Source organism: Phoca vitulina, unplaced genomic scaffold, assembly GCF_004348235.1.
Source record: "Phoca vitulina isolate PV1807 unplaced genomic scaffold, GSC_HSeal_1.0 scaffold81, whole genome shotgun sequence".
Classification (NCBI taxonomy): Eukaryota; Metazoa; Chordata; class Mammalia; order Carnivora; family Phocidae; genus Phoca; species Phoca vitulina.
Genome location: NW_022589784.1, coordinates 981,600 through 994,174, shown reverse-complemented (window position 1 = coordinate 994,174; position 12,575 = coordinate 981,600). Strand labels below are relative to the sequence as shown.

Here is a 12,575-nt window from a genome sequence, read left to right as displayed (position 1 = left end):
CCCCCCCCCCCCCCCCCCCGCTCTGGGAGCCGCTGGTCACAGGGAGCGATGGCGGATGTTGTCTCCTCGTTGCTTTTTCAGAGGTCGGGTGGTTTCCTGGCTTCGTGTATCTGGGGCGTGGTGGGCAGGCCTTTCCCTGACGGGGGTTCTCCTTCTGGGGTTCCTTGCTCCATCCTCTCCCCTTCCTTGGGAAGGGGGTGGGGGTGTCTGCAGGGAGGCAGTGCCCCTCCCACGTGGGATTGCCAAGGACCCCAGGCACTTCCCCACGGCCCTCGCACCCCACAAGCTGCACACCTCCCCAAGTCGGATTTTGTTGGGATCGACGTTTCTGGGCATAGGGACCATACCACAGGAGCATGATGTTGGGGGGCCTCCCCAGACACCCCATCCTTCGTTCCTTTGACCTGTGGACCTGGGCCTGTTCTCTGATCTCTGGCGGAGGGCCTGCAGACAACTCAGGGCCAGCACAGCAACCCTGACCCCAAGTGACTGTTCCCCAAACCCTGAAGACCCCAGGCTTTGCACTTGATCATCTATAAGAGCAGGAGGGTGGGCCACATCCCAAGCGCAGCTCCTAGGCCTCCCAGAGTCCCCTGTCTGGTCTCATGTCACCAGGCGGGACCAACCCCACGCAGGACTGCCCCAGGCTTAAACTGAAGGTCCCTGCAGTCCCAGGGACACCAGGACAGGTGGCCCCTAGATGTATCCCCCAGGTGCGGGCTCAGGCCTGCTGGGCTGGGCTCCTTTGCTCTGTAACACACACACCGCCCCAAACACAGACCTCAGGGACCCTAGGGTGGCCGCGTTCACTCCCGCACACCAGCTTGCCTGACGTCCGCCCGGGGCCTCCCCACCCTCCGGAGCAGCGGGCTGCCTGAGGCCCTCCAACCCCGTGACTGGCACTCCCCCAGGCCAGGGAGCGGGGCACCCCAAGGGAAGCACCAGGCAGGACCTGCGGGCTGCCTCCCAGGCCCCGAGGTCACCTGGGTCCTCCCATTGGGCCCACTGCCCCACCCCCAGACCGGGCAGCGGGCAGTGGCTGGCGAGGGGCTCCCTGGTGACTGCCCTGGTCTGTGTGGGTCTGGTGGGTCCTGCCTCGGTGTCCCTCTCGCTCGGCTTCTGGTCTTACACGGAGCCTCTGCCCCCCGCCCCCCAGCTACTGCCGGACTGTGGATTGCCCGTAAGTGGTCCTGGGGGCCGGGAGGAGCCCGGAGTATGGGAAAACTGCCGAGTGCCTCAAGGTAACTGGTTTTCAAACAAAACTTTAAGAAAAAAAATTTCATACAAGGGTCAACGCGGCTGGCTGGATTCTTTGGGATGTTTTAAGGGAGCCTCTCTAAAGTGGACCTGGAGACCTGTGTATCACGGCACTGTAGCATAAACGTGACATCGTGCGGCCACACGCTGTCCCCTGCGCCTTTCAGCTGCCGTGTGCTTCCAGGCGGGAAGCGGCTGCCACGTCAGGCAGGGGACACGGGGTTCCGCAGCACACGCAGGCGCGGAGCCCCCGGCCCTGGGTCTGAGTCTCTGGGGGCAGCGGCCATGGAGTCCACACTCAGGGATGGGGCCTCAAACCACCGGGATTTATTCTCTCTCGTTCCGGGGCCAGGCGCCCCAGATCCAAGCGTGGCGGGGCCGCGCGCCCTCCGCAGGCTCCAGGGCACGGTCCCTCCTGCCTCTCCCGGCTCCCGAGGCTCCGGGCGTCCCTCGGTGTGCGGCCGCGTCGCCCCAGTGCCTGCCTCGGTGGCACGTGGCTGCGTCCCCATGCGTCTGCGCCCAGACTTCCCTCTTCCGAGGACAGCAGTCGCTGCAGCACGGCCTCCCCCCTCCTGTATGGCCTCACCTGACCTGACTGTACCTGCAAAGGTCCTGAATCCAAGAAAGGTCCCGTTCACAGGTCCCGGGGGGCAGGACTTGAGCGTGTCTCTTTGGGGGACAGATACAACGGTGGTTTGACTGGGGCCACGGTGAGCAAAGCCAGCAAAGTCACAGAGTGACAGGGAGGGGCCCATGGTGATTCCACGTTCTAGAACCAAAGCGCCTCGGGTCAGGCGGGGAACCCGCACTTGTACTGAGGGGTCCTGGGGGTCTGGACATGGGACCGGCTCACGGGGGAAAGCCACTCCCTGAGAGGCTGCCTGTTAATTTTTAAAGTTAATAATGTAATATGCCAAAGCCCACTGAATTATGCACATTAAGTGTGTAAATAGGATGGTGTGTGAACATCATCAAAAAAGGTGTTTATGGGCGCCTGGGTGGTTCAGTTAGTTAACTGCTTCAGCTCATGATCCCAGGGTCCCAGGATCGAGCCCCGAGTCGGGCTCCCTGCTCAGCGAGGAGTCTGCTTCTCCCTCTGACCCTCCCCCCTCTCGTGCTCTCTCTCTCTCATTCTCTCTCTCTCAAATAAATAAAATCTTTAAAGGTGTTTTTTTTTTTTTTTAAGATTTTATTTTTAACTCATCTCCACACCCAACATGGGGCTCGAACTCATAACCCCGAGATTGAGAGTCACATGCTCTTCCCGTGCCAGTTGGTAGCCCCTCAAAAAAGGTGTTTAAAAATAGATCACAATGGTGCTAAAATCTTCCTTCAGTGAGGGATCCCCTCCCTATCCCAGCAAGGATCCGCTCCGTGGAAATTTCTGGAAGGAGCATCTCTTTGCCCCGCTCAGGGAACTGCAGGGGCAGAGACCGGACAGAAACTCGGTGCAAAGGGTGTGCCCATGTCTTGGCGGCAGCAATGGTGTCCTGAGCACGTTCGAAGGGTGCAGGTCACTCTGTGCTTGTCACAGACCTTCTGCCGGCCCCCGGCCAGCCCTCCGAGCCCTCCTGCTCCCAGGAAGACACACACAGCCCGGGCCTGACACGAACCCCAGGCGGCCCTGCCACCCCCAGCCAGGGCAGACAGGGACAGCCCCTCGGACAGGGCAGACAAGGACAGCCCCGCGGCACTGCAGCGGGACGGTGGGACCTCTGAAAGAGCACCCCCATGTCCGACCCCGGAACCGGGGATCCAGGCCTTACTCGGGAAAGGGGCCTTTGCAGGTGTAATTGCAGATGCTGAGATGAGCTCATCCTGGAGTAGGATGGGCCCCAAAACAATGACGAGCATCCTGATGAGAGGAGACACCACGTGGCAAAGGTGGAGGTGGGAGGGACAGCGGGAGTGCAGCCCTGTGACACCCGCATGGGGGGCTTGCGGCCTCCACGGCGGGGACAGCGTGAAACCCCGTTGTTTTAAGCCACCCAGCGTGCAGCCGTCACCGTGACCATGGGGAACAGGGAGCGTGCGTGTCCTTCCTAAAGCAGTAAAACGCCCCAATACAGCGGGAACCCCACGCCTCACTGGCAGGAACGAGAACAGGTGCAACTCCTCCGGAACGGTTTGGCTGGCGGACCCCTGGGCGCCTGACACTGAGCTCACCTTCTACAGCAGGTACACCTCAGTTTAAAAAAAAAGCCGGGTGGTTTCGTCCACGGTTCAACACAGGCTCCCCGCTGCGAGCCAGCCGGCCCCCCAGAACCCTCTCCAGAGGGATGAAGACACGCGTCCATGCAAAGACCTGGACAGGGCTATTCACGGGCCACAGCTGTGATCGCCGAAACCTGGAAACAACCCGAATGCCCTCCAGCAGGTGAGCGGGTCAGCACACAGGTCCGCCTCTCTGTGGAACGCGACTCAGCAGCAGAAGGAAGGCACCAGGGACTCTCAGAATTAACTGTGCAGCATGCAAACAGCCAGACACCAAGGAGAACACACTGTATGCCTCCCTGTATAGAAAAGTCTAGAAAATGCAGGTGAGGGTGCCTGGGTGGCTCAGTTAGTTGGGCGACTGCCTTCGGCTCAGGTCATGATCCTGGAGTCCCGGGATCGAGTCCCGCATCGGGCTCCCTGCTCAGCGGGGAGTCTGCTTCTCCCTCTGACCCTCCTCCCTTTCATGCTCTCTCTCATTCTCTCTCTCTCAAATAAATAAATAAAATCTTAAAAAAAAAAAAAAAAAGAAAAAGAAAATGCAGGTGAACCGACCGGAGACAGCAGATAAGTGCTCACGGGGGCCAGGAGGGGGTGGGCGAGGGTCCAGACGGGCAGGAGGAAAAGCCAGTGGGCACCCCGGCTGTCCCGGTGGCGGTTCCATGGGCACACACACGTCCAAAGACCAAGCTGTACGTGTTCAGTACGTGCCTCTGCCCCATTTCCACAGGAGGCCCAGGAGAACCAGTCTCAGGATATCTTCTGCAATGATCAGGAAAGAGGTGCCATCTTCCTTCGAGGGCTGCTGGAATGCTGACCTAGAGTTTCCACATGCCACTGCCCACCAGAGGGCAAGGACAACAGAGGCAAGAAGAGCTGAGAGATGCAGAGAGAGATTCGTGATAATATTGCTAGACTCCTGGATCCAGCCGTGCCTGAAGCCATCCAGCATGCCATAAACCTTCTTTTCTCTTGGGGGCGCCTGGGTGGCTCAGTCGTTAAGCGTCTGCCTTCGGCTCAGGTCATGATTCCAGGATCCTGGGATCGAGCCCCACATTAGGCTTCCTGCTGGGCGGGGAGCCTGCTTCTCCCTCTCCCACTGCCCCTGCTTGTGTTCCCTCTCTCGCTATGTATCTCTCTGTCAAATAAATAAATACAATTTTTTTTTAAAGATTTTATTTATTTATTTGAGAGAGAGAGAATGAGAGAGAGAAAGCACATGAGAGGGGGGAGGGTCAGAGGGAGAAGCAGACTCCCCGCCGAGCAGGGAGCCCGATGTGGGACTCGATCCAGGGACTCCAGGATCATGACCTGAGCTGAAGGCAGTCGCTTAACCAACTGAGCCACCCAGGCGCCCAATAAATACAATTTTTAAAAAACAAAATAAAAAACAAAAACTTCTTTTCTCTTAAACTGGTTTTTGTATTTTATCACTGCAAAGGAAAACATTCTGCCTTATGAGCTGAAATACATTAAGCAGAAGGAGCAACGAGGCAGGCCATTAGGAACTGCTTGGATCCAGGACCTGCAGCCCGCAGGCCTCTGACCATCTCCACTCATTTTTTTTAAAAGATTTTTATTGGGGCGCCTGGGTGGCTCGGTCGTTGGGCTTCTGCCTTCGGCTCAGGTCATGACCCCAGGGTCCTGGGATCAAGCCCCACATCGGGTTCCCTGCTCAGCGGGAAGCCTGCTTCTCCCTCTCCCACTCCCCCTGCTTGTGTTCCCTCTCTCGCTGTGTCTCTCTCTGTCAAATAAATAAATAAATAATCTTTAAAAAAATAAAATAAAAAATAAAATAAAAGATTTTTATTGACTTGAGACAGAGAGAGAGAGAATGAGCGGGGGGAGGGGCAGAGGAAGAGGGAGAGAGAATCCCAAGCCGACATCCAAACTGGGGCTCATCTCACTACCCTGAGATCACGACCTGAGCTGAAACCAAGAGTCTGATGCTTAACTGACTGAGCCACCCAGGCGCCCCTCTACTCATTTTTTCAGGCAGCTTTATTCCGTCTCTCTCCTCTCTCTCAACATCTTCATGACGGCCTCTACATCCCATTTTTTAAGTCTGCACCAACAGATCTCTTCTGACCCCAAGCTCAAATCCCCAGAGCACCTGTAAAGATCGAGAAACAATGTCCAATCCAGCAACAAGCAGCTCTGGTGCCCCGACCGTGGGCTCTACCTGTCGGTGCCGGGACCCAGCCGCAGTGGGTGGCCCGGGCCAGGTCAGGACCTGCAGCCCCCCCCCCCCCCGGGAACTGCCGCCTTGCAGGACACGGAGGCGCAGGTGCCGGGAGGAGAGCAAGGCGGGGCAGCGGCCGGGGCTTACCTCCGGGGCTCACCTCCGGGCCTACACCCGACGCTGGGGCCCCAGAGGCAGTGACGGCGGCAGGCGAGGCCCCGCCCGCCCCGGGGTTCCATCCACTAGCGGAACCGGGCCCTCCGCGTTGGCTCCAGGAGCCAGGCCTCCGAGCGACAGCTCCCGGGAAGCACACGGAGGCCGGGAAGCACGGCCGACGGCCCCAGAGGCGGCTTCCGATCGCACCCTTCCCTCGGTGCGACTCCGGCCAAGGTCCTTCCCCGCCGGGCCTCAGTTTCCCTAACTGCAAATACAGCCTTGGCTTGTAGTAAAGACACAAAATCACCAGCCAAGTGTCGGGGGCTGTGCTTAGCTGCCGCAGGCTGCGCCGCTGGGGACCACCCTGGCCGCCGGCGAGGGGACATCACCCGCGTCGCCGGGTCTGGCGCTCAGAAGAGCCCTCCTCACCCCCCAGACCTGCCCACTCTCGGCCGCATCTAACGACTTCCGACCCTCCCCGGAAGTGACTGCAAGGTTTTCCGGGTCTGCGCGCGCAACAACCAATGCCGCCCGTCGCCAAACTGGCAGCTCGCTCGGGACGGGGGCCTCCCCGTGCGCCTGCGCGCTGCTGCCGCCGCGCCTGCGTAGTGTAGCCGGGCGGCCGCCGGGGTCACCCTGAGCTGCCGACTGCGCCGCGATGCTGAGCAGGTTCCTGGGCCCCCGTTACCGTGAGCTGGCCAAAAACTGGTGAGCATGTGCTCCCGGCCCCCGCCGTCCGCAGTCGGCACCCGTCATGCTACCGGGTCCCAGATGGGACGGGCGCAGAGCGGCGGGGCGGCCGGTCCGGCGCGCACGTACGAGCCAGCTCCTCATCCCTACCTGGACGGGCTGACACGGCCGCCCGCTGTCTGTCCAGCGCCTTCGGCTCGGGCTCCCCGGGGCCGACCAGGACGGCGGGGAAGGCTCCTGGGACGTTCCTGACCCTCGGAGCTGGGGTGCCCGCCGAGGCGCCAGGTGGGGCGGCGGGGCCGCGGCTGTCACTGGGGAGACAGGCGGGGGGCGTGGTGGTGGTTCGTCCTCTGTGGAGGTGGCGGTGGCAGCCCTCCCGGTCCAGCGTCCCAGGCACGTGGCTGACCGTGATCCGGCCGTATATCGCCGGCCATCGGCCCTCCAGTGGTCAGCCGTGGCTGCAGGGCAGGTGGCCCCGCACAGCTTCAAACCACGAACACGTATTCCCTCGCAGTTTGTGTGGGTCAGGAGCGCGGGCACACCCGAGCTCGGCCCACCACACCGGCTCAGGAGGCTGCAGTCTCCTCCAAGGGCTCTTTTTGAGGGGGTCTTTCCAAGCGCAAGTATGTGATTGTTGGCGGACCCCCTGTAGGGCAGCTCAGGTGGCAGCCGGCTTCCCGCAGAGTAGGAGCAAGCCAGAGCACCTGTGCTGGAAGCTTGTGCTCCTGAGGTCACCTGTGCGAGTCTCGCTCATTAGAGACCAGAGACTGGGTCCTGCTCACACTCCGAGGGAGGAGGTGCACCGGGCATGAGCATCAGGAGGGACTGTTGGGGCCACTGCGGACTCTAACCAATCACAGGACATAAGTGAGGGGTGGCCGTCCTGGCTGAAAGCGAGACTCAGATCCGTGCTGCACCATGCAGCCGTGTGTCATTGGGGAGGTGGCCTGCCCTTCCTGTGCTGTGTGCTCCTGTAAGACAGACCTTGATACCTCCCTCAGTCCCATAGCTGTCCCTGGCCAGCTGTAAACTGCATAGTTGGGGCCTGCATGCAGGCTTTACCTGTTGTGAATGGGTGGTTATGAGCTTGGGTTGTTCAAATTTTCTTTTGAGCAAATTCCTCAAAAAAAATCTCCAGAAGATTCTCACGTGAAAGCAGGTGGGTGTGAAGTTGCCTCAGGGTCTCCTGCTCTGTGCCCACCCCATTGTCAGAAGGATGTGTCCATACACTGGGCAGGAGGGGTGGGTGTGTTGTGGGCGCTGGATAAACGGAAGCTTGGCGTGGGAGGGGGAGAGAGACCCAGAGATGCAGCTGGAAGGGTGACCCCTGAGCAGGGTGAGCAGGACCTGACCCCTGCTGTTCTCTGGCAGGATGCCCACAGCAGGCATGTGGGGCGCTGTGGGCACTGTGGGGCTGGTGTGGGCCACGGACTGGCGGCTGATTCTGGACTGGGTGCCCTACATCAACAGCAAGTTTAAGAAGGACGATTAAACTGACCCTCCTCAGACCCCTCTGGTAAGTTTTGGCGGCTGTTAGCAGGTGAATCCTGTGATGCCCACATGGCTGAGGACTGGGGCTTCCATGAGGCTGGTTCTCCATGCCCCCAGAGCTAGGGTGGTAGGTCTGGGAGGCTCACCTGGACTATTCACCTGGGAGAATCCTGCCTGTCGACACAAAGCTGCCAACCAGCATCCCTGGTTTGTGGGCCTGGGGGATGGGCAGTGGCCCAGGGTGCTCCATCCTGGAGGCTGACTGCGCCCCACATCCCAATCTCCCCCGCCTGGGTGTGACAGAGGGGTGCCCCATTTTACAAATGGGGAAAGTGGAAGCTGACCCACAGCTGCTGGCCTCCCAGGGGTTGCTGCTTGAGCCGTAACGACCCCTTGGACTCTTCCATTTGTCTCCGACGTGGCTGTCCACTGTGCCGACCACATGATAGGCCAGAGTGCACGTGCCTCTTGCATCTCCATTCTACAGATGGGCCCCAGGCCATGCCGCAACTAAGCGGTCTAGCTAGACTTGATTTCGGAGCCTGGCTGCAGTGTGCGTAGCTTCTCATCACTCAGCTCCTCCCTTCTTACAAGAACAGGAGCCAGGAGTCTTGTGCTCCCCCTGCCTTGTCTCCCATCCAGGTGTCTGCTGATGCTGTCTCCCGTGGGAGCCCCTGCAGTGCCCGGACCAGCCCACACCCTCAGGATGGGCCTCAAGGAAAGTGACAGCATGACTGACTGTTTCTGAGAATAGCTTTCATGTTTGAATGCACACAGCATTAAACCTTGCTCTGAAACCTGCCGCACCTGGACATGGTCATGCTAGGGGCTTGGTTATCTTGACTGCAGCCGTGGTGGTGGGAGTGACCCAGGGGTCCGTGGCTGTGGCACAGATTGATCACTCACGGTGTTTAATGTGTAACACCTGTGCAGGGTGTTTATCACCACCTTGAGAAGTCACCTCACAGCTCAGTAGTGTCAGACAGCAAACGTCCATTACCTCTCGATTTCTGTGGGCGAGAATTTAGGAGTAACTTAGCTGCACGGCCTGGCCCCGGATCACTCATGAGGATGCAGTCAAGGTGTCCGCTGGGGCTGCCTCATGAGAAGGCTGGGCCGGGGCGGGAGGAGCCGTTCGTGCCGGTGCCCTCGAGGGGCTGCTGGTGGGAGGGAGGCCTCGGCTCCCCGCCGCGTGGGCCTCTCCGTGGGCCTGCTGGTGGGAGGGAGGCCTCGGCTCCCCGCCGCGTGGGCCTCTCCGTGGGCCTGCTGGTGGGAGGGAGGCCTCGGCTCCCCACCGCGTGGGCCTCTCCGTGGGGTTGCTGGTGGGAGGGAGGCCTCGGCTCCCCGCCGCGTGGGCCTCTCCGTGGGCCTGCTGGAGCCGCCTTGCGTCTTTGCGGGTGGAAGCCACAGGTCTTATGACCTTCCCCCAGAAGTCTTGCACCATCACTTTCTCCACATTCTGTTAGAAAACACATCCCCACATCCAGCCCACACTCAAGGGGACGAGAACTTGGCTCTGTTTTGAAAGGAAAGACATCGGAACTTGTAGAAAAGTGAAACCATCACACGAAGGATACAAAAATGAGCAGGTACACAAGGATCTATGGCACACAAGTTTCCTCCCCCTGGCCCCTGCCCAGTTCTTGAAAATTCTAGAAACTGTGTGTGTATAAGCATATTTTTGGAAGCAGCTGTTGTGTTAGCCGTAAGGAAACTGCACAGACGGGGGGCTTACACAACAGAACTGAAGCTTCTCCGTTCTGGAGGCTGGGGGTTGAGATCAAGGTTCTGACAGGGTTGCTTCTGGTGAGTTCCTGCATCCTGCCTGCTAGCTGTGTCTTCACCAGGTCTCCCCGCCCCCAGCACACCTGCGGAGGGAGGAGCAGGCGTGTGCTGTCAGGTGTCCCCGGACACTGATCTGTCAGGATGGGCCCGCCCCCCTGACCTCGCCTCACCTCCTTCCATCCTGAGGCTCCAGCCGTGCTAGGGAGTAGGGCTTCGGCACAGAACTGAGGCGCGGAAGACACACATTCGGAACAGATCCCTGTCTTGAACACAAGCGGTGGCATTTGTGACACCCGTCTCTGCGCATCATTCTCTTACCGAAGGCATCTTTCCTGGGGCCACGGCACTTCGGGAAGGATCCTCCACTTCGACACGGCTTAACAGTTTCCCACCTGGGGCAGCCCCCGGGGCTGTGTGGAGCCATGTGGCCTGAAGTGGAAAGAAACCTATTTCTCCTAACAAATCTTAAAAAAATACACATTTTAAAAAATTTGTATTATTATAAGGAGTTCATTTATTTGACACAGAGAACAAGCGGGGGGAGCAGCAGAGGGAGAAGCAGGCTCCCCACTGAGCAGGGAGCCCGATGCGGGACTCCATCCCAGGACCCCAGGATCACGACCTGAGCCAAAGGCAGACGCTAAATGACTGAGCCACTCAGGCGCCCCCCAAAAATAAAATTTGACATTTTGTCTATCATGGATCTTTTGCATTCATTTTAAATTGTTACAATATTACATTAAATGCCATTCATCTTGATGACTGAGGTATCCTGTAAATTTTGTGCCCCAGTTGAGTGCCATGCTTGCCTCATTAACTCGGGGACTGTTGGCTGGGGACATCTGTGGTTGTCAAGACGGGGGGAGTGCTGGCCTAGAGTGGGCATGGTGAGGGATGCTGCTCAGTCCCCCACAGTGTCCAGGATGCCCCCAATCACCCAGCCCCAAGGTCCACAGTACTGAGGGGGGAGACCCTGCCACTGAAAGTGGCTCCTCACATCACTTGATTTTGTTTCTATTTCTTACCTTGTGTAGATGGGTAGGAGAGGGTGTCTGCTTGGGGCCCGAGGCAGCTAGCCCAGGAAAGGGAGGTCCTAAGTGCCAACAAACCAGGAGGGGAGCATGACTGCCCGTCCCCCTTCCGGGACTCCCAGCCTCTCATCTCTGCTGGCCCCCCCCCCCCCCCCCCCCCCCCCGGCATGTCCACCTGGACAAGCCCCTCAGGGGACCCTCCCAGGGGCTCGGGCCAGGCAATGCCCACAGGCTTGCTGCTATGGAGGCAGCCTGGGCCTGAGAGGGGTCAAATGCCCCGAAAACAAGTGGGGGCCGGCAGGCTGAATGCCTGAGAATGGTGAGGGGGCACCTAGGATGCATTTTCTTTCTTTTTTTTTTTTTTAGGGTGCATTTTCGATGGTGGTTCTTAAGGTCTAATCTTTTTTTTTTTTTTTTTAAGATTTTATTTATTTATTCATGAGAGACATAAAGAGAGAGGGAGGCAGAGGGAGAAGCAGGCTCCCCAAGGGGCAGGGAGCCCGATGCGGGACTCGATCCCAGGACCCTGGGATCATGACCTGAGCCAAAGGCAGACCCTTAACGACTGAGCCACCCAGGCGCCCTCTTAAGGTCAAATCTTATGACCCAACACCATACATCCACCAATGTGGTACTATCAAAAACCAGGAAATAACAAATGTTGGCAAAGATGTGGCAAAACCGGAGCCCTCCCCCAACCCCTTCGTCTCCCCGCCAGCGAGACCAGCTGGCTTCCCCTCTGAGTCCCTCCCCTCACCGGCCCAGGGCAGGTGCTCAAAAAAGATGACTGAACGAGTGGCGGGAGCTGCGGCTGGTGTCAGAAGGCCGGACCTCCTCCTCGTGCACCACTGGCGGGAATGTGAAGTGGGGCAGGCGCTGCGGAAAACAGTAGGCGGTTCTTCTAAAAATGAAACCTAGAGGGCGCCTGGGTGGCTCCGTCAGTGAGGCGTCTGCCTTCGGCTCAGGTCCATGGTCCTGGGGTCCTGGGATGGAGCCCCGCATCGGGCTCCCCGCTCAGTGGGGCGCCTGCTTCTCCCTCTGCCACTCCCCCTGCTCATGCTCTCTCTCTTGCTCACTCTCAAATAAATAAATGAAATCTTTAAAAAAAATCAAACAGAATTACCATGGGACCCAGCAATTGCACTTGGGGTATACACCCAAAGACTTGAAAGCAGGAGCTTGGTCCTCCCCAGGACCTCTGACACAAGAAGGTTAATATTTTTTCCTTTACATCTTCACGTGGTTTCACTGACTGCAATAAACGTTATCTTTGTAACTATAGTTTTTAAGTTAAATAAAATCATACAAGCCGGAAAAAGACAAGCCCCGTAGTTACCAGCATTTCCCTGCACAAAGGGCAGAGTCATGAAGCCCTGGGTTCTGGCCTGAACCCTCCAGACAGGAATCTGGTGCCCCAAACCAGCTTCGTATGGTGACCGTTCAGGGTGCCTGCCTGCCCACTGTGTCCTTTGTCTCTGAGACAGCAGGAGGGACATTGTGAGAAGTTGCACTTAACCTGAAGCAATGAAAACAAGTTACACCTGCGCTCCACGCGGTGCTCTTGGGTTGCCCGCCCAGGGCCTGCCTCAGACTTGAGCTGTGAAGACCCCTGCAGGGGAGACCCATGTGTGTGGACCACCCCTCTGCTTCCCTCGGCGGAGCCCCCCCCCCCCCCCCATGCTCCTCAGTCTCCTGGCACCGGCCGCAGCTCCAGCCACTCGGTCATCTTTTCTTGAGCACCTGCCCTGGGCCGGCGAGGGGAGGGACCA

At 58.8% G+C, this 12,575-nt stretch overlaps 1 protein-coding gene across 1 annotated transcript; it reads left to right on the top strand.

Moving 5' to 3' along the window:
- The first annotated feature begins 6,407 nt into the window (after positions 1 to 6,407).
- On the top strand, positions 6,408 to 8,792 carry LOC116625922 (cytochrome b-c1 complex subunit 10). Its single transcript, XM_032394898.1, has 3 exons — positions 6,408 to 6,517; positions 7,871 to 8,015; positions 8,633 to 8,792. Exons 1-2 carry the CDS (start codon positions 6,468 to 6,470, stop codon positions 7,989 to 7,991), a joined length of 171 nt encoding a protein of 56 aa, XP_032250789.1. The 5' UTR covers positions 6,408 to 6,467; the 3' UTR covers positions 7,992 to 8,015; positions 8,633 to 8,792.
- Positions 8,793 to 12,575: the final 3,783 nt, after the last annotated feature.